Genomic DNA, 19619 nt, shown 5'->3' with positions numbered 1-19619 from the left:
CACCCTCTCACCAGTTAGCATAACAAGGAAGCATTCTTACTTTTAACAAAGAAGCCATTTTGATTAACACACGCAGTAACATAAAGAGAGAAAAACCCTTACACAGGTGAAACATTTGGTGATGCTTACTCCTGCACGTCAACCCACATCCTTACTCCTGAGTACTTTCTGCATTTCCAAGTGATTCTGCACAATGCACAGATTTGTTTTCACCTAACCATGTTGTGTTTTGTAGATGGTTGTACAATCTATTCCGCAAATTCATAGAGAAACCCATCAAGCGTGCTCTTAACAAGGAGGTAGGTCATCTCCCATTGACCTTCACACCAGATATTTCTGCTGTTAACTTGCGCAATGTGGCAGAATGTCAGAGTCAGGTAATTGTCACTTATTATCTCTTCACAGATTTGTCCTCAAGTCTCTAGTGCCATCAAGGATCTGGAAAATGATCTAAAGAGCATGAAAAGTAGGTTGTTTTACATTCTTCCTCTTCTATCATCACCCATCACCTTTCAGAGACTCTCGTGAGGATGCTGCCTTGTGCTCCCTACAATGGATCAGATTTGCACAGGAAGATCAAGTGAATATGCTGTATATGCAAGCAATCTGAAACGAAAGTGGATTGACCCTCCCCTACCCCCCCCCCCCCCCCCACCACCTCTCATCACTTACATTGCATCTGGCAGCAACAGTATTGGAGAGTGCAAAAAAAGAGGGGGGAAAAAATCCAAAAAAAACTCTGCAGAAGCTGCAAAACTGAAATAAAAATAGAAGATGGAGAAAACTCCCAGCAGGTCGGGCAGAATCTATGGAGGGAGAAACAGCATTAATGTTTCCGTGTCCTCTCAAGGGAAAATCTCTGTTAGCCTGAGACTGCTGACCTAAAGTGGCAGTTTAAAGAGGGATTTAAGGTCAAGTGAAACTTTGCAGAATGTATTGCAAAGAATGTATTCTTTGTAAGAATGTATTGCAGGTGATAAAGTTGTGGGGCCTGCAGGTCAGAGTGTATGTAAAAAGAAATCAGTGTGCCAGAGTAAGGGCAGGCAGAATTGGCCAGTGCTGGTACGCACAGAAGGAAAGAGTGAGCTATCTAGAGTTATAGAATTCAGTATCGAGTCCCAAGCGATGCATCTGCCAAGGCGGAAGATATGATGTTGTTTATCAAGCTTGCATTGACAGTGCAGGAGGTCACAGTGGGATGGTGAACTAAAATTACAGCCTAATCTGACTTTAACTCCACCTTCTTGCCACATTAGGTCTTCTGGTCTCACCCTACCAGAGGTATTTCCTTTGTTCCCAAATACCACCCCCCTCACCTTTCCTGCTACTTAAAACTAACTGACATGGAACAGTACAACACTGGGACAGGCCCTTCTGCCCACAGTGACTGTGCCAAGTATAGTGTCAAGTGGAATTAATGCCATTTGCCTGAATGTGATCCATATCCGCCCCACCCCCCCGATCCTCTGCATGTCCATGTGTCTGATGAAAAACCTCTTAAATGGCACTGCTTTGACTGCTTCCATAAGTCCCCCGGGCAGCATGTTTTAGGTATCTTCTACTCCCTGTGCAGACAAAATTGGTCCTAAACATCTCCCTTAATCTTTCTCTCCTTTCTTTAAAGCTGTGCTCTATGGTATTTAACATTTTGAGCCTGGAATGAAGCTGTGTGCCCTATTTATTCCTCACCTCCATCAGTTCTCTCCTGAGCAGCAGAGAAAGCAGTCTAATCTGTCCAACCTCTCCTTATGGTAACTACTCTAATCCGGGCAGTGTCCTGTGTCCTCTCCCAAGCTTCCACATCATTCCTGTAGTGCGGTGACCAGAGCTGAATATTATACTCCCAATGTGGCCCGACTTGCTTCGCTCTTTCCCAATTTTGACAAATGGTCCCAGACCCAAAATGGTTTCTCAGGTGCTGCCTGACCTGCTGAGTCACTGGAACCGAACTCATGATTCAGCCAATTGAATGGTCTTAAGTGTGAACTGAGAACCCAATCTTGGATCTCCTTCATCTGAATGGCTTGCTAATTGAAGCAATTATCAGTTAAGGAAACATCTTACTAAGAAATTCCCAATTCTCCTCCTAATACGCATTCTTGGAAGAAAGGGGGTAAGGAAACGTTTTTTTAAAATTTAAAAATACAGTGCAGAATAGGCCCTTCTGGCCCTTGAAGCTGAGCGCCCAGCATCCCCAATAGTTCCAATTTAACCCTGACATAATCACAGGAGAATTTACAATGGCCAGTTAACCTTCCCAGTACATCTTTGGACAGTGGGAGGAAAGTGGAGCGGCTGGGGAAAACCCACGCATTCCACTCCACAGAGACTCCTGACAGAGGACACTGGGATTGAACTCTGACGCCCCAAGCTGTGATAGCATCATGTTGATCACTACGCCAGCATGATGCCATGCTATATAAAATATTGTAGATGGGAATTAATAAAAAAGATGCTGGAAATCCTGAGACAGAAGAAGCAGCTCGGTGCAGAGTAACAGAGTTAACATTTCAGGATGAAGACCCTTAGTCAGATTATTTTTTTGTATACGGCAAAATGCTCCACACCCAATAAACCTGAGAATGAAAACTTATGAAAGTCATTTGGTGTGACCGGAGTTACCAGTGACAAGATGATAATAAGCTGCTCTGCTGATCATCAGTAATATTGACTGAACCAAAGGGGTAAGGCAATTGAAAGAGCAACTGTTGGCTTGAGTTTTAAGGGGGTCAACTGAGAATTCAGACCTTTCTCTGGAATTGTAGACAGAAACCAAGGCTGACACACAACACTTAACAGCCATTTGTTCAAGGAAATAAAAGATTTGGCCATGGGGCTGGGTATAGGACAAGACTGTTTGTGACAGACAAGAGGAGTGAAGGAGATGTGTGTGGATGTATTGAAAGATCTATTGCATCCTGACAGCATCCAAATAACTCAACATTGATTTGGAATCTAACCTAGAAATACCTGATTGATGCGACACAGCCGGCTCTGTAAACCAGCAAACAAAACTCTGTAGACTCTCAGCAGGTCAGGTAGCGTCTATCGGGAGAGGTGGACAGATATCTCACCTGTATTCACAACACTACACATGCTCTCAATCTCCTCAACAACTTTCAGTTGCCTGGTCCTGACTGTCTGATTGTCACTGTGGATGTCCAGTTCCTCTACACTTCTATCCCCCATCAAGAAGGACTTAAAAGTTCTCCATTTCTTTCTTGACAATGGATCAGACCAGTTCCCCTCCACCACCCACCCCCTCAATCTGGCAGAGCTGGTCGTCACCCTCAACAATTTCTTTTGGTTCCTCCCCCTTTCTCCAAACTCAAGGTGTAGCCATGGGCCCCAGCTGCGCTTGTTTCTTCATTGCCTATGTAGAACAATCCATGTTCCAAGCCGTCCCTGGTCATGTTCCCCAAATCTTTCTGTGCCGCACTGACAACTGCATTGCTGCTGCTTCATGCACCCATGCTGAGCTTGTCAAGTTCATCAACTTTGCCTCCAACTTTCACCCTGTCCTTAACTTCACTTGGTCCATTTCTACAGTTCTCACTGCTTTCTCGATCTCTGTCTCCATCACCGGAGACAAACTGTCTACTGACATCTTTTATAAATGCACCAATTCCCATAACTATCTTGCCTAAACCTCCTTTCACACCGTGTCTCCTGTAAAAATGCCATTCCCTTTTCTCAGTTCCTTTGTTTCTGCCACATTTGATCCCAGGATGAGGCTTTCCTTTTGAGAACATCAGAGGTGTCCTCGCTCTTCAAAGGACAGGGTTTCCCTTCCTCCACCATTGATGCTTCCCTCACCTGCATCTCCTTGCTTTCCCAGACATCCACACTCACCCAATATTCCTGTTGCATTAACAGAGATAGAGTTTCCTTTTGTCCTAAAATATCACCCCGTGATCCAACACATTCTCCATTACATCCGTTATCTTCAATGGGACCCTACCACCAAACACATCTTTACTCTCCGCTTTCCACAGAGATTGCACCGTCCATCATTTCCTTGTCCATTTGTCCCCCCCACTAATCTCCCTCCTGGCACTTATCCCTGCAGGTGGCAGAAGTATTACACCTTCCTGTTTACCTCCTCCCTTATCTTGATTCAGGGCCCCAAACAGACATTTGAGGTGAGGCAATACTTCACCTGAGAATCTGTTAGGGTCAACTTCCATATCTGCTGCTCTTGATGACCCCCCTCTATATTGACGAGAGTTAATGTATATTGGGAGAGCGCTTTGATGAGCATCTCAGCTCTATCTGTAAAAACTGGAATATCCTGGTGGCCAACCATTTCAATTCCTATCCCCTTTCTGACACGTTGTCCATGGCCTCCTCTTCTGCTACAATGAGGCCACTCTTGGGGTGGAGGAGCAACACCTCATATTCAGTCAAGGTAGCTTCCAACCTGATGGCATAAACATTGTTTTTTTCAGCTTCTGTTAATTTTTCCCCCTACCCCTACCCTCTTGTTCATTTCCACATTCTGGCCTCTTACCTCTTCTTCACCTTGCCCTGGTGCCCAGCCTCCTCCTCTTTCTCCCATGATCCACTCTCCTCTCCTATCAGATCTCTTCTTCTCCAGCCTTTTCCCTTTTCCACTTATCACCTCCCAGCTTCTAACTTCACTCCCCCTCCTCCACCCACCAAGCTTCATCTATCACCTCCCAGCTTCTAACTTCACTCCCCCTCCTCCACCCACCAAGCTTCATCTATCACCTCCCAGCTTCTAACTTCACTCCATCCACCAAGCTTCATCTATCACCTCCCAGCTTGTCCTCCTTCATCCCCCCCACCTCTTGTTCTGGCATCTTCCCCCTTCCTTTCCAGTCATTCTGAAGGGTCTCAGCCTGAACCGTCAACGATTTATTCATTTACTGCTGAATGGTGCCTGACCCGCTGAGTTCATCCAACATGTTGTGTCTGTTGCATAAGACAAGGCCACAAGTCCATAAGAGATAGGAGCAGAATTAGGCCATTTGGCTCATCAACTTTTCTCCACCATTTGATCATGGCTGGTCAATTTCCCTCTCAACCCCATCCTCTTGCCTTCTCCCTGTAATCTTTCACACCCTGACTTGTCAAAGATCTATCAAACTCCACCTTAAATGCACCCAGTGACCTGGCCTCCACAACCACCTGTGGCACTGAATTCCACAGATTCACCATGCTTTGGCTAAAGAAACTCCCCCACATCTCCATTCTAAATTGACATACCTCCATTCTAAGGCTGTGCTCTCTGGTCCTAGACTCTCCCACTATGGGATACATCCTCTTCACATCCAGTCTATCTAGGAATTTCAACATTTGATAGGTTTCAATGAGATTCCCCCTCATTAAATGCTAGTTGACTACAGGTCTAGAGTCAGCAAACACTCCTCAGATGATAAGCTATTCATTCCCAAAATCATTTTTGTGAACATCATTTGAACCCTCTTCTATGTCAGCACATCCTTTCTTAGATAAGGGACCCAAAATTGCATCACATTACTCTAAAAGAGGCCTTATCAGTACTTTATAAAGCTTCAACATTACAATCCTTGCCTTTTATATTCTAGTCCTCTTGAAATGAATGCTAACATTGCATTTGCCTTCCTCACAACAGACTCAACCTGCAAATTAACCTTCAGGGAACCCTGCACAAGGACTCCCAAGTCCCTTTGCACCTTGGATTTAAAAAAAATTCTTCCTATTTAGAAAGTAGTCTACACTTTTACTTCTTCTACCAAAGTGTATGTCCATACACTTCCCAGCACTGTAAATTCCATCTTTGCCCATTTTTCCAATTTGTCTAAGTCCTTCTGCAGCCTCTCTGCTTCCTTAACACCACCTGCCCCTCCACCTATCTTTAAATCGTCCGCAACTTGGCCACAAAGCTATGAATTCCATCATTCAAATAATTGACATATAACGTGAAAAGAAAATCAATCCCCAGACTGACCCCTGCAGAACACCACTGGTCACCAGCACTTTCCCATCAGTCAATGCTCTATCCACGTTAATATCTTTCCTGCAGCTCCACTGTCCCCTTCCTATTAATTTTAGCCAACTCCTCTCTCATGTCTCTAATGACATTTTACTCCACTGTAATACTCCTTTTGACTTTAGTTTTACCTTCTCAAATTTCAGGGTGAATTCTATCATACTTATGATCACTGACACCTCAGCGTTCCTTTACCTCAAGCTCCCTAATCAAATCTGGTTCATTACCCACAACACCCAATCCAGAATAGCTGATCCCGTTGTGGGCTCGACTACAAGCTGCTCTAAAAAGCTATCTTGTTCAAATTCTCTCTCTTGGGAGCCAAAATCAGCATGAATCTGATTTTCCCAACCTACCTGCATGTTGAAACCCCCCCCGACTGTTGTGACATGTAGTTTCTATCTCCCAGTGTAATTCATAGCCCCAATCCCGGCCACTGTTTGGGGGCCTGTATATAGTATAACTCCCATCAGGATCTTTTTACCCTTAGAGTTTTCTTGCCTCTACCCAAGAGGATTCTACATCTGATGATGCCATGTCATCTCTCCCTAAGGATTTGATTTCATTTTTTTTACCAACAGAGCCATGCCCCCACCTTGTGTGCCTACCTGTCCTTTTGATACAATGTGCATCCTAGGATGTTAAGTTCCCAACTATGATCTTCTTTCAGCCACAACTCAGTAATGCTCACATCATCATATCTGCCAACCTCTTAACTGCGCTACAAGATCATCTACTTTATTCCTTATTTTGCGAGCATTCAAATATAACACCTTCAGTCCTGTATTCACCAAACTTTTTTGATTTTGGCCCCATGTTACATTTTAATGCATCCCACTGACTGCAATTTTGCCCCAGCATCTGCCTGTCCTTCCTGACAACCTCACCACACTCTGATTCTGCTTATATACCAACTGTCCAATGCTCAGCCCTATCACTCCACAACCCTCGCAAAACTGCTCACCAGACATCGGTCCCCCTCAGGGTCAGAGGAATAGACAGAGTGGACAGCCAGCGCCCCTTCCCCAGGGCACCACTGCTCAGTACAAGAGGACATGGCTTTAAGGTAAGGGGAGGGAAGTTCAAGGGGAATATTAGAGGAAGGTTTTTCACTCAGAGTGGTTGGTGTGTGGAATGCACTGCCTGAGTCAGTGGTGGAGGCAGATACACTAGTGAAGTTTAAGAGACTACTAGTCAGGTATATGGAGGAATTTAAGGTGGGGCTTATATGAGAGGCAGGGTTTGAGGGTTGGCACAACATTGTGGGCCGAAGGGCCTGTAATGTGCTGTACTATTCTATGTTCTATGTTCAGGTGTAACCTGGCCTTTTTGTACAGGTCATACCTTCCCCACCCCTCAAAGAGATTCCAATGATCCAGAAATCTGAAACCCTGCCCCCTGCACCAGTTCCTCAGCTCCACATTTATCTGCCAAATCATCCTATTTCTACCCTCTTCAGGACCCACTCTCTTTCCCTACCAATGTCAATGTATCACAACTTCTGGCTGCTCACCCTCCCCCTTTGGAATGCCCTGGACCCGACCCAAGACATCCCTGACACTGGTAGCTGGAAGACAACATACTATCTCTGTGTCTCTATTGTGTGCACAGAACCTCACGTCTGCTCACACTACGGAATCCTCTATCACTCTGCCCCACCTTCTGATCCACAGTGCCGGAGATCTGTAGCTTCCCCCCCCCCCCAAACAGTATCAAAAAGCAGTATACTTATTACCGACGGGAATGGCTACAGGAGCACTCTGCCCATTTCCTTTCCTTCTCCTGACAGCCTCCTGCAGCTTAGGGGTGATGATTTTCCTGTAGCTCCGATCTATCACCTCCTCAGTTTCCCACGTGAGCTGAAGGTCATCAAGCTGCAGTTCCAGTTCCTTAACGTTCTCTGAGGAGCTACTGCTCGGTGCACCTGGAGGTCCACCTGTGGCTGGAGGTCTCCCAGAATTCCCACATCTCACACAAGAACACAACACAGCTTCTGGATCCATTCTCACTGGAGAACGAAGAATTAAAAGGATATTTATCAGATACGTACCTTGCACAAGCTGGATGAGTCAAAGCCTCCCACCCCCACCATCTGACACTAGTTGATTTACACAATGGCTGCCGCACTTGTTCCTGCCTTATTTTTATTTTATCTTGTTAATGAATTGCTATTTGATTGGACCGCCAGAAACAGCCTTTTTAAACCTTGAGGGGTTAAATCACGAGAGTTGCCTCCTCTCGTGCTCCTGATTCAATTGGGCTGCTGGAAGGAAGATGTTTAGTGTCAAGACCCTTCTTCTTGACTCTGCCGACCCATTGAGTTCCGTCAGCGCGTTGTGTGGAGTTCCAGATTCCAGAATCAGCAGTCTCTTGTGTCTCCATTTGGCTCTCCATAGCTCTATAAACCTGTTGGCTTTGATCAAGCTGCTGAGAGATACAGGACTCCGTAGTTCAGTAATGAATAAGCAAGATGTTCAATGGTGTAATGTGACCATGCTTAGGATAATAATGTTTAATGCAGTACAATCTGAAGTTTAATGCTCTTTTCCCTTTATGTTCTCAGTATCTTTCCGCCTTAATAACTTCGCTGAGGTTGACTATTCTCTGGTTAATCAAATTAAATTCACATCCAATGCCATGGACCTGGATTTTAAGGTATGCATTGACAACGGGAAAGAGAGAGGGAGATGTAAGACAGGTTAAATGGAGTGGCAATTAATTATTTTTCACCTACCACTTCACCAGCCTCCACGTCCAGCACATAATTCTTTGGAACTCCCACCACCTCCATTGGGATTCCACCACCAAGAACATCTTTCCCTACCCCCACTTTCTGCTTTCTACAGCGATCTCTCCCTATGTGACTCCCTTGTCCATTTGTCCCTCCCCACCGATCTCCCTCCTGGCACTTATCCCTGCAAGCAGAACAAGTGCTACACCTGCCCCTACACCTACTCCCTCACCACCATCCAGGGCCCCAAACAGTCCTTTCAGGTGAGGCGACATTTCACCTGTGAGTACTGTATCCAATGCTTCCGGTGCGGCCTTCTGTATATCGGTGAGACTCCGATTTAGATTGGGAGACCGTTTCACCGAGCACCTACGCTCTGACCACCAGAAACAGTGGAATCTTTCAGTGCCCACCCATTTTAATTCCACTTCCCATTCCCATTTCAACATGTCAGTCCGTGGCCTCCTCCACTGTCGCGATGAGGCCACACTCAGGTTGGAGGAGCAACACCTTATATTCCCACTGGGTAACCTCCAACCTGATGGCATGAACATCGACTTCTCGAACTTCCGGTAATGCAACCCCCACTTCACCATTCCCCATTCCTTTTTCCCTCTCCCACCTTATCTCCTTGCCTACCCATCGCCTCCCTCTGGTATTCCTCCACCCTTTTCTTTCTTCCATGGCTTTCTGTCCTCTCCTATCAGACTCCCACTTCTGCAGCCCTGTAACCCTTTCACCAATCAACTTCCCAGCTCTTTGCTTCATCCCTCCCCTCCCAGTTTCACCTATCACCTTGTGTTTCTCTTTCCCCTCCCCCACCTTTTAAATCTACTCCTAGGGGTTTTCTTTCCTCCAGTCCTGCCGAAGGATCTCAGCCCAAAGTGTCAACTGTACTTTTTCCCATAGATGCTGCCTGGCCTGCTGAGTTCCTCCAGCATTTTGTGTGTGTTGCTTGGATTTCCAGCATCTACAGATTTTCTTTTGTTTGAGGTTCAGAAGCCAGATGGTTGAAGGAAATAGTTGTGGGACCTGGTGGTGTGGGACTTCAGGCTTCTGTACCTCCTCCCTAAGGTAGCTGTGAGAAGAGGGCATGTCATGGATAGTGGGGAAAACCAGGAATGGACAAGCATTGGTTAAATAGCATTTTATGGGCCTGCATTCTCCTGTACCTGGCATTTGATATCTAATTCTTTTTATAGGGTGAAGTTTACAGAGTGGGACATCACAAAGAACCTCCCTTCCAGCCACCTCCAGTCAGCCTCCCCAGTCAAAGCAATCACATGCTGTACTTGGGAATATCCGATTTCCTGGCTAATTCAGCAGGATTTGTGTTTCAGAAAGCTGGAGCTTTGCAAATGAAGATTACAGATCATATGGTGAGTAGAGACTGTCTTTCACCACCTGATGTATTGGTCAGCAAGTACAAGGTTATCTTTCTCACAGGCAGGAGTGGGTGTCACTGGAAACAAATGCTGCCACGCAGTGAAGAGATGCAGAACTAAAGCATTACCTGCCTTGTGGTCACAATTACTCCAAATTTGGACTGGATAGCTCTTTTGAAGATTCATTCTCTCCAAAATTTGCCTTTGTCTCCAAAGTGCCCACCCACTGAGAAATTTGTCACCTGACTGGTTCTTTGCCTTGTACTAGTATGGCCTCTCTATAGTCATTTGATGTCTACCTCTACATAGTGCATTGGTGATCCTTCTGAGGTACATTGAAGCAATGTTGCCCCATCCAAACCTTTTGCACTAACAAGGTGTCAGTCAATATTAGGAAAGTTGATGTCACCAATGACAATAACTGTTATTTCTGCACCTTTTCCAAATCTACCTCCTGATCTGCTCCTCAGCATCGCTTGCTATTGGGGTGGGTGAGGACGGGGGAATAGGTCTATAGAATACTTCCAATAGTGTGACTTTCCACCCCTACACTGTCTCAGCAGACAACCCCTCTACAATGTCCTCCATTTCTGCAGCTGTGATTAGCAATGCCACTCTCCCACCTCCTTTAAATCCCTCCCTGTCCCTTTTGAAATATCGAAGCCCGAAATATCCAGTAATCATTCCTGCCCTTATGACAACTAGGTTTCCATAATGGCTACAATGTCATAATTCCATGTATTGACCCATGGTCTAAGTTATCACCCTTGTCCCTGATAATTCTTCAGTAAAAATGGCACATTTCAACTCTTCCAACCAACTGCAATTATGTCCTATCAATGGCCTATCCTTCCTTACATTCTCACTGCATGCTTCATGTATCCTAACACCAATTGCTCCACCAACCCCCCCCCCCCCCCCACCCCGTCAAACTAGTTTAACCTCTCCCTAACAGCCCGAACAAACCTGCTCTCAAGGATATTGGTCCTCCTTGAGTTCAGGTGTAACTCATCCCTTTTTTACTGGTCATGTCTTCCCAATGATCCACAAATGGTGAAATGATTCCCACTTCACCAGTTCTTCAGCCACACGTTCAACTGCCAAGTCATCCCATTCTTGCCCTCACTGGCACATGGCACAGGCAGCAATCCAGAGATTACTACCCTTGAGATCCTGCTTTTCAGCTTCCTACCCAACTCCCTAGCTTCACTTTGCAGGGCCTCATCCTAGCCATGTTGTTGGAACCATTATGTACGACAACTTCCAGCTGCTTATACTCCCCCTTAAGACTGAGGTGTACTTAATCAGAGGTATCCCTGACCCCTGGCATTTGGAAGGCAACATATCATCTGGAAGTCTCTTTCACATCCACACAACCTCCTGTCTGGTCCCTGAACTGCCCTATCACCATTTCTCTCCTACTAGCCCCCATTCACTTCTGAGCCACCAAACAAGATTCAGTGCCAAAAACTTGGTCACTGCAGCTTTCCACCTGGTAATTGTCCCTCTCCTAATGCAGTCTGCAGTTGTTTCCAAATCCCTCCTCAGAACTGAAGACTGTGTGATTACATAATCACACTGTACTGTGCTCAGTTCTGGTCGCCTCACTACAGGAGGGATGTGGAAACCATTGAAAACGTGCAGAGGAGATTTACAAGGATGTTGCCTGGATTGGGGAGCATGCCTTATGAGAATAGGTTGAGTGAACTTAGCCTTTTCTCCTTGCAGCAATGGAGGATGAGAGGTGACCTGATAGAGGTGTATAAGATTATGAGAGGCATTGACCGTGTGGATAGTCAGAGGCTTTTTCCCAGGGCTGAAATGGCTAGCATGAGAGGGCACAGTTTTAAGGTGCTTGGAAGCAAGTACAGAGGAGATGTCAGGGGTAAGTTTTTTACATAGAGAGTGATGAGTGTGTAGAATGGGCTGCAGGCAACTATGGTGGAGGAGGATACGATAGGGTCTTTTAAGAGACTCCTGGACAGGTACATGGAGCTCAGAAAAATAGAGAGCTATGGGTAACCCTAGGTAATTTCTCAGGTAAGGACATGTTCGGTACAGCTTTGTGGGCTGAAGGGTCTATATTGTGCTGTAGGTTTTCTATGTTTCTATCTAAAACAAAGCAAAGTTTGCTAATTGTTTTCTGTTTTCCCCAGGTCCCGAAAGAGTCACCATTCAGATTAAACACAAAGTCCTTCGGTTTAATCATGCCTCGGGTAAGTGTTTCATGAGTTTGCGTGCCCTTGTCTGATATCAACAGGGGCTTCTGCCAAGCCAGCTCACCGGATCATTGATTCTTTGCACCTTACGGCACGGTGAGAAGGATGAGCATTACCACTACAGATTCTGGAAACCTGAAATATATTTTTAAAAAAACATAAAATGCTGGTATGCTTAAAGATCGGGCATATTCTACGCAGAAGAAAGTTAATCATGCAGACAAATATTAATAGCTTATCTTTCCACACAGCTGCAAAAGCTCTATCCTAACATGAACATGATAATGAACCTCAAAGCTACTAAGCCACCAGTTCTGAGGGCTGCAAATAACAGCATCACCATTCAGGCATGTGGTGCCCTTGATGTATTAGTGATCCTCCCAAACTCATCGCTTGTATCACTTTTTGTCCTGAACATTGTAAGTACTAAGATTTTTTTTTTCCCCTCTGTAAAGCATCTCACGTTTTGATAAAGCTGTTTGTCATTGGAATTTTTCTTTGTGGTTTTGGACTTTTGCAGGATGCAAGTGTCTCCGCGAAGGTCGGTATCTCAGGGATGAAACTGATTGGATCTGTAATACTGAATCAGTAAGGAGAAGCAAACTTGCACTTGAAATACCGTTCGTGCCCTCAGACATTAGCGTAGGGAGCATTGTTTTGGTTTGTGCAGGACAAAATAATTACCACCATTTTTTTTTTAACTAACTTGTATTCGAAAGGCTGTTCATGCCCTCAGTTCAGTAACGGAACATGGCGTCAGTTCATGCAGAGTGAAGTAATTACCACTCAATCTATTTTAGCAATGCTTGAAGTTCCTTGTCATTAAAGGATAAACATTGGTCAGATACATCCTAGAAGAGCTAACTGCTCTTCATTTGCCAAGTGCCAAAAAACTTTAATATCCATCTGAAGTACCAGATTGAGCCTTGCTTGAAAAGTCATATTTAAATAAAGTTGGAATAGATAACATGATCAAATGTTTTGACTGGAACATACCTGTGATCTTTATCACATCCTTTCCAATCAAACAATTCAGTGCAGGTCAAAATTTCCAGTTTATTTGTTATATGTGCCTTCAGCAACTGAAAGAGTTTAAAGTCAGACTGCATCAGCATTGTTAAAACCAGAGTTGCTGACAACTTCCTTTGTGATATAATCATGTTCTGCTCTTCTGCTTTGCTTTTGTATAGCCTGAAATTGTCTCTTGGACATTCTAGAGTGGGCCCTGTTCCGGTAAGAATCTCTTTTCACATTTTAGATATTGTTTGTTTGACATGAGTTTAATTCTTCAATACAAATTGAATTTTCATCGAAGTAATACCTTTAGACAGGCAACATGTTACTACAACTTACTCAGTGTAATGATTCGGCAGCTTAGTCAGCAGAATCCATGGTACCCCACAACCTCAGTACCCCACAATGCAACATGTACTAAGAGGAAAGAGCAGTTCTGGGCCTAATCAGAATGTCTCATCACAATATTTGGGGCAGATACATCCCTTCCTTCACTGACAGCAAGAATAACATTGCACCTTTTTGTATATACATCCCTGATGTTGGGTAGGCTGGTGCCAGTCATACCTGGGCAGTTTTAATTACCTGTTGTAGAGCACTGCAGTTTCCACACCTCACAGTGACACAGCAGGTTAGGATGCTCTCCACTGCCCATCTGTAGAAGGTTGTTAGTGTAGATGTGCACAGTCCAGCTCTCTTCAGCCTCCTCTGAAAGTGGAGAGCTTTCTTTTCAGTGGAGGACGTGTTCTGGAACCATGAGAGATTATGTGAGGTGTGCACTCTCAGGAGTTTGAAACTGCTGTGCTGCAGATGTGCAGGTTTCCCTGTACTTCGTCTAGCTGATATTGAGGAAGAAATTATCTCCCTGGCACCAGACCTCAAGCTCTTCCACCTCCTCATGGTAGACCATTCCATCCACTGTCCTGACTCTGACTCTCAATTGGCTAAAACTGGCCTGTTGCCCAATGAGCCATTCCTCTGCACTGAAATAAATATAGTCAGTTGTAAGCTGACTCAGGTCCACTGCCCAAATTCCCCTGTCCACTGACGTTCCAGCTCTGGAGCCCACGAGAAGTACAACAGTGAAGATCTGCTGGGATGTCTGAGTCTTCAGGTTGTCGGCTCCAGCTGTCCCTCAGCAATGCTGTAAAAAGCTCCCTTCTATCAACTTTACGTTATTCCGGCACACTTAAACTTCCTTCACTCCTTTACTCTTACTTTGTCTTGTTGAAGGTGACTGGCCTGCAACTGTTAATCAAGATTGTAATAAGAGCAGTGGTGTTACCAAAAGTCAACGGTAAGTCCATGACAGATACCCTTTGGAATATCCAACATCGAAGAGTGGGATAGAAACTTTGAGGGAGATAGGTAGAGTGAGCCACCTTCATTTGTATGGTTGGGAAATCAAAAACTAGAAGACATAGTTTTAAGGTTAGAGATGAAAGGTTTAATAAGAATCTGAGGGCAGAGCTGTTGGTTGATATATGGATTCAGTTGCCGGAGGAAGTGGTTGATGAGATACATTTAAGAAAGGTGTGGACAGGTAGTTGATCTTTGAGGATAATCGGCCCAGTGATGCAAAATGGCATTAGCTTGAACACACGTCTTGGGCATGAAAAGACCTGTCTCCATGCTGTATGACTGCGGGAGTCGAGTAGGCAGTGCTACAAATTTCCTCAGAGCATTTATATCATTAATTCTAATCCAGGAAAATAAGCTTTGCCCATTATTTCTGCAGGAAATCATGTTCTTATTCTGAGACTTTGATATGCCAATGCAAGATTTTACTGACTGACTGGCATGATTTTAGTTCAAGTGGGATCAGATGCAACAACGGTTCTGATTCTTGCTAAGTCCATTGACATCAAAAGGGAGCAGTGACAGGAATAGCCACCATTGACCATGATCCTGTCAGTTTTCTGATAAACAGGTTAACTTAACATGACCTTCAAAGTAGCTCCATTCTTCACCAAATAGAGTTTTTAAAAAAGTTAGAAAAAATTAGTCATAGAGTCATCTGGCATGTAAAGAGAATTGTGGGTCTATTGGTGAGACACAGAACTGTGGGTGGATTGGTGGTGAGTAGTGGAAATAATTAAAATGGAATAATTATGTTGGAAACTTAGAAAGCAGAGTATTTATTAAAGGCAGAGACACTGAAAGATATTGGGGTTCAGAGAAACCTTGGGTGCTCATACACCAACTGCTGAAGGCTGAAGTGCAGCTGCAGGGTCAATTAAGTAGTAAAGTGATATGCTGGCCTTTAAGGTGGATATGGGACAAGAGTGTAGAATTCTCATGGTAATTCTGTATGGTGCTGGTGAGAGAGCTCGCCTGGGATAGTTGCGTAGAGTCCTGATCTCTCTGCATAAGGAACGCTATACATGCAAAAGAGGCTGTGTAACAAAGGTTTACCGGATTAATTCCTGGGGGATTGGGATTGTCCTATGAGGAGAGATTGAGCAGGGTGGGTCTGTACTCTCTAGAATTTGAAAGAACATGAGATGATCTTAATGAAATGTCTGAAGTTCTTACAGGGTAGAGAAGTAGGGATGATCCAGATCCGGGTTGGGCGAGGGGGTGGGGAGGTGGGTGTTCACAGTCTTGAAATAACAACAATGATAAGAAACTTCTTCCCCTTGAGGGGCTTCTCTACACGAGTGTTGTGGAGACTCACTCACTATATATATTCATTAAGGATACTTGGGGATGGGCTTTGCATAGGAGAGTGGTGCTGACATAAAACATCAGCCCTCTTCTACAGTGGCTGTATCAGGATGAGGGTCTGAATAGCCTACTCTTTTGTTTGGCAAATGACACCAAGAACTCTCCTACTTTTCCTTGCAGATAAACTAGTCGGTGGAGTTCCACTTCCAACTGTGAAACACATTGACTTTGTAAACCCAGTGCTAACGGTGAACCAGGTGAGTGATGGCATGATGTGAAATCCACTTAATGGTATGGATGACATTTAAATGAAGTTACGTCACAAGAAGAGTCACGAGGGAACAATTTCCCTTGAGGACTCGGATAAGGGGAATCTATTCCTCCTCCTTGTCCTTTCTGTGAATACTAACATCACCGTGCAGAGGTTCAACATCATGTTCAGACAGGTGGTAAAGTGACTGTGAGCAGTTCACAATGTCTTTAAAATAACTTCACAATTAAATGTTTTGTGCCGTTGACTTTTCTCTAGAGTTAGAGAAAGTCCAACATTGTTGGGAAAGTGAACTTTAACTGTGGTTTCAAGTTAAACCCAGTGTAAGAATTGGCAGAGCATACAAAAGTAGCAACAAGGTGCAACCTGTTCAATGAATTTGATTAGAATATTGATAAATACTGTATATCAAAAATCATCTTTCTTTTTAATACTAAAGCACAGCATACAGGAATAAATTGTCATTGCAAAATCAAACATTTACCCTGTTCCTGCTGGACTCTAGTTGGAGTATTGTGATAGTTCCTGATACTTGATTTTCTGGGAGATGCTGAGATCTGCCTCAATGGTTCCGGGGCTGAGGTGCTGCAGTGAGGAGGCTGGTGAAACTGGCATTGTTAGAGCGGAGAAGGCAAATGGGCGATTGGCTGGAAGTCTTCAAATGTAAGAGTAAAGAAGACATGCTGTAACTGTGTAAAAGTTTACTCAATACTCACTTGGAGCATTGTGTTCAGTTCTGTTTGCCCCATTATATAAAGGATGTGGAAACGGTAGAAAGGATGCAGATGAGTTCACCAGAATGTTGTCTGCATTAGAAGGTGTTAGCTATAAGAAAGTTTAGATGAGCATTGATTGTTTTCCCCAGAGTTTGAGACTGAGAGGAGAACTGATAGAAGTTTTCAAAATTATGAGAGACATATATAGATTAGACAGGCAGAGTCTTTTCCCCCGGGTAGAAATGTCAAATAGCAGAGGAGATGGTTTTAAGTTTAGATGGGGAAAGTTTAAAGGCCTCATGAAAGGCACTTCTTTATGCAGAAGAGACAGGTGCCTTTTCGGGGTAGTAGTGGAAGCTGATAATTGGTGGAGTTTACTAGCATTTTAGATGGACACATGAATTTGAAGGGAATGGAGAAACATGGGTGACACGCAGGAAGAGGACATTAAGTATAAATTAGCATCAGGAATGGCACAACCCAATAGGCTGAATGGCCTGTTGAATGTTCTATGCTTCTTGAGTTAAGTTTCGTGGGAGAAATTGCTTCCAACATAAGGATGAGCAGGAGCCAGAGCAAAGGGTAATTAACAAAGATTCAGGGAGACTATGTGGTGACTTATGATCTGCATTGCATTCCTGGAAAGGTGGTAGAAATTGATCCTGCAGTGAATTCCAAAAGAGAACAGGATGTAGCTGTGTAATCTAACAACTATAGGGAAAGAGCAAATGAAGTAATTCAATTGTAAATCTTTCATGGGATGTTCCAACCGCCGTGGGATGAATGGCCTTGTGGTTACGTATGGTGAGGTATAAATAATTGTGGCATGTCACAAAACTGATTGTAGATTGAAACTGTGCTGCTGTGCTTCAAAGCGTGTGCTGGTGAATATCAGGTTTGTGACAATGTAATCTTGATACTGTTTCAGAACATTCTGGTGATTGCAACCGATATTCGTTACCGCCTGGGAACCAGCAGCCGCTCCCAGCCAAAGCTTTGTGAAGGAAAAGAAAACCAGACATCTGATTATTTTGATTAACTGGCCACTTACTAAGCGGAGATTTTACATAAGGCTGCTGTATTTTCTCTGTCAGATTTCTAGCTTGATGGTTTTCAGTCACAAACAAAAGCTATGGTTAAGCTCCATCTCCAGGTTTTTTCTCTTTGTATGAACTTTTGTGTAAGACTTTCATGAACCATTAGGAAATGACTGCTGAAGTCTTCCTGTGTGTATGGTTGAAAGAACATAAAACAAAAATAACTAACTCTAGGAGAACCAAAACTTTCTAACAAGCATTAGCAACTGTCAAGTTTTCACTGCTTTTGACCTCATTTTTTTGAGAAGGGGTTTAAAATAAACTTTTGGTTAATTTTGTTTAACATTTGCATGAGCACCTGAGAGAAGTGCAAGTTCTTCAGTATATCTGTGATTGGATATTTGTTATACCGAGCTGTTTATTAAACAAAGGCTACAAACTTCCTGTTGACGGTGCATTTACTTTCTTGCTGAGCTGTATACAAATAAAGATATGAAAGAAAAAGCAGACTCAGTTGTTTTTTTAAAAAAAAGAACAAAGCAACATTTTTTCAGTTGCAATTTCTTTTACACAGTATTTACTTCTCCTCAAATTCTGCCTGACAAGCATTAGTTATGAGTTTATGGATTTGCCACCTTCCCTGCATCAGTTCTTTGTGAGGTCAAAGTCAAAGATAAATTTATTGTCTTATGCACAAGCAATGCAAAACATACTTGCAGCAGCATCACAAACACAATTATAACAAAAAAAAGGTTCATTTTACTTCAATATGATCAAAGTGGTCAGAAATGGTTGAAGGGAAGTAACAGTTATTGAACCTGATGGTGTGGGACTTCAGGCTTCTTTAACTCATATCAGCATTAACATTCAAATATCTAAGCCGGGGTGACTCTCTCTATTCAAGATATATCTGTGGGAGAACCATTTCTGAGAACCTCTGGAAGTGAGTGTTCTTCACCCATTGACTGATAATTCTTGTGTGCATTTCTGTCAGGAGCAATGTCCATTAATCACTGTGGCATCCAGCATTCTCCTGTAATGGTGTTCACAGTTGCTGGAGTGATTTTGTTGCTGTTTGGCTGTCTAACTGCTGACATTCCAAACACACTGATGGAAAGCTTCAGGAAACTGGTCCAGAATGGTATTCCTGTTTGCTTTGCTAAACATGGAGTACCATTTGTACATTGCTCTATGTGCCCACCTTTGGCCCGGGTCCATCATGGATGTTGTGTCCACGTGATATGCAAGCCAGGGCAAGAAGATACGGAGAGCAAGCTTGTTGCCCGTGTAGCAAGCACCCCTTCTCCACGCAGCTGATGAATCCAAAGGAACAGCAGAGACCGATACAGTTTGGTACCAGCAATGTCACAGGAGTTGCCAGTCAGTGTTGAGCTCAATGTAGGACTGCCTTAGGGGCTCTAGCTCTGGGTTTTTCCTCAGGGTTTAACCCCAAAGCTTTCCCCATGAGTGGGTATAGCTGCAAGGCTGCAGAGTTTTGAGATCAGAACTGCCAACCAGGCTGATGAGCTCCACTTGCCCAAAGTGAATGGTTTTAAGGCACCAGTAACCTTCCTTTGCCCCTTC

The 19619-nt window shown here is 44.0% G+C and overlaps 1 protein-coding gene across 2 annotated transcripts in view; it reads left to right on the top strand.

The window, feature by feature from the left end:
- LOC140735901 (bactericidal permeability-increasing protein-like) overlaps positions 1-18539 on the top strand; it is a 65731-nt gene extending 47192 nt beyond the window's left edge. For both annotated transcript variants that reach the window (XM_073061494.1, XM_073061495.1), the window contains exons 6-16: positions 236-299; positions 406-466; positions 8559-8650; positions 9929-10105; positions 12268-12327; positions 12582-12749; positions 12851-12918; positions 13521-13563; positions 14578-14641; positions 16192-16268; positions 17927-18539. In XM_073061494.1, the coding sequence (XP_072917595.1) occupies positions 236-299; positions 406-466; positions 8559-8650; positions 9929-10105; positions 12268-12327; positions 12582-12749; positions 12851-12918; positions 13521-13563; positions 14578-14641; positions 16192-16268; positions 17927-18037 (985 nt within the window). In that variant the 3' untranslated portion in view covers positions 18038-18539. The remainder of the gene's footprint in view (positions 1-235; positions 300-405; positions 467-8558; positions 8651-9928; positions 10106-12267; positions 12328-12581; positions 12750-12850; positions 12919-13520; positions 13564-14577; positions 14642-16191; positions 16269-17926) is intronic.
- The last annotated feature ends 1080 nt before the right edge of the window (positions 18540-19619 follow it).

Source organism: Hemitrygon akajei, chromosome 11 (assembly GCF_048418815.1).
Source record: "Hemitrygon akajei chromosome 11, sHemAka1.3, whole genome shotgun sequence".
Lineage (NCBI taxonomy): Eukaryota > Metazoa > Chordata > Chondrichthyes > Myliobatiformes > Dasyatidae > Hemitrygon > Hemitrygon akajei.
This window is presented reverse-complemented; position numbering and strand designations above follow the sequence as displayed.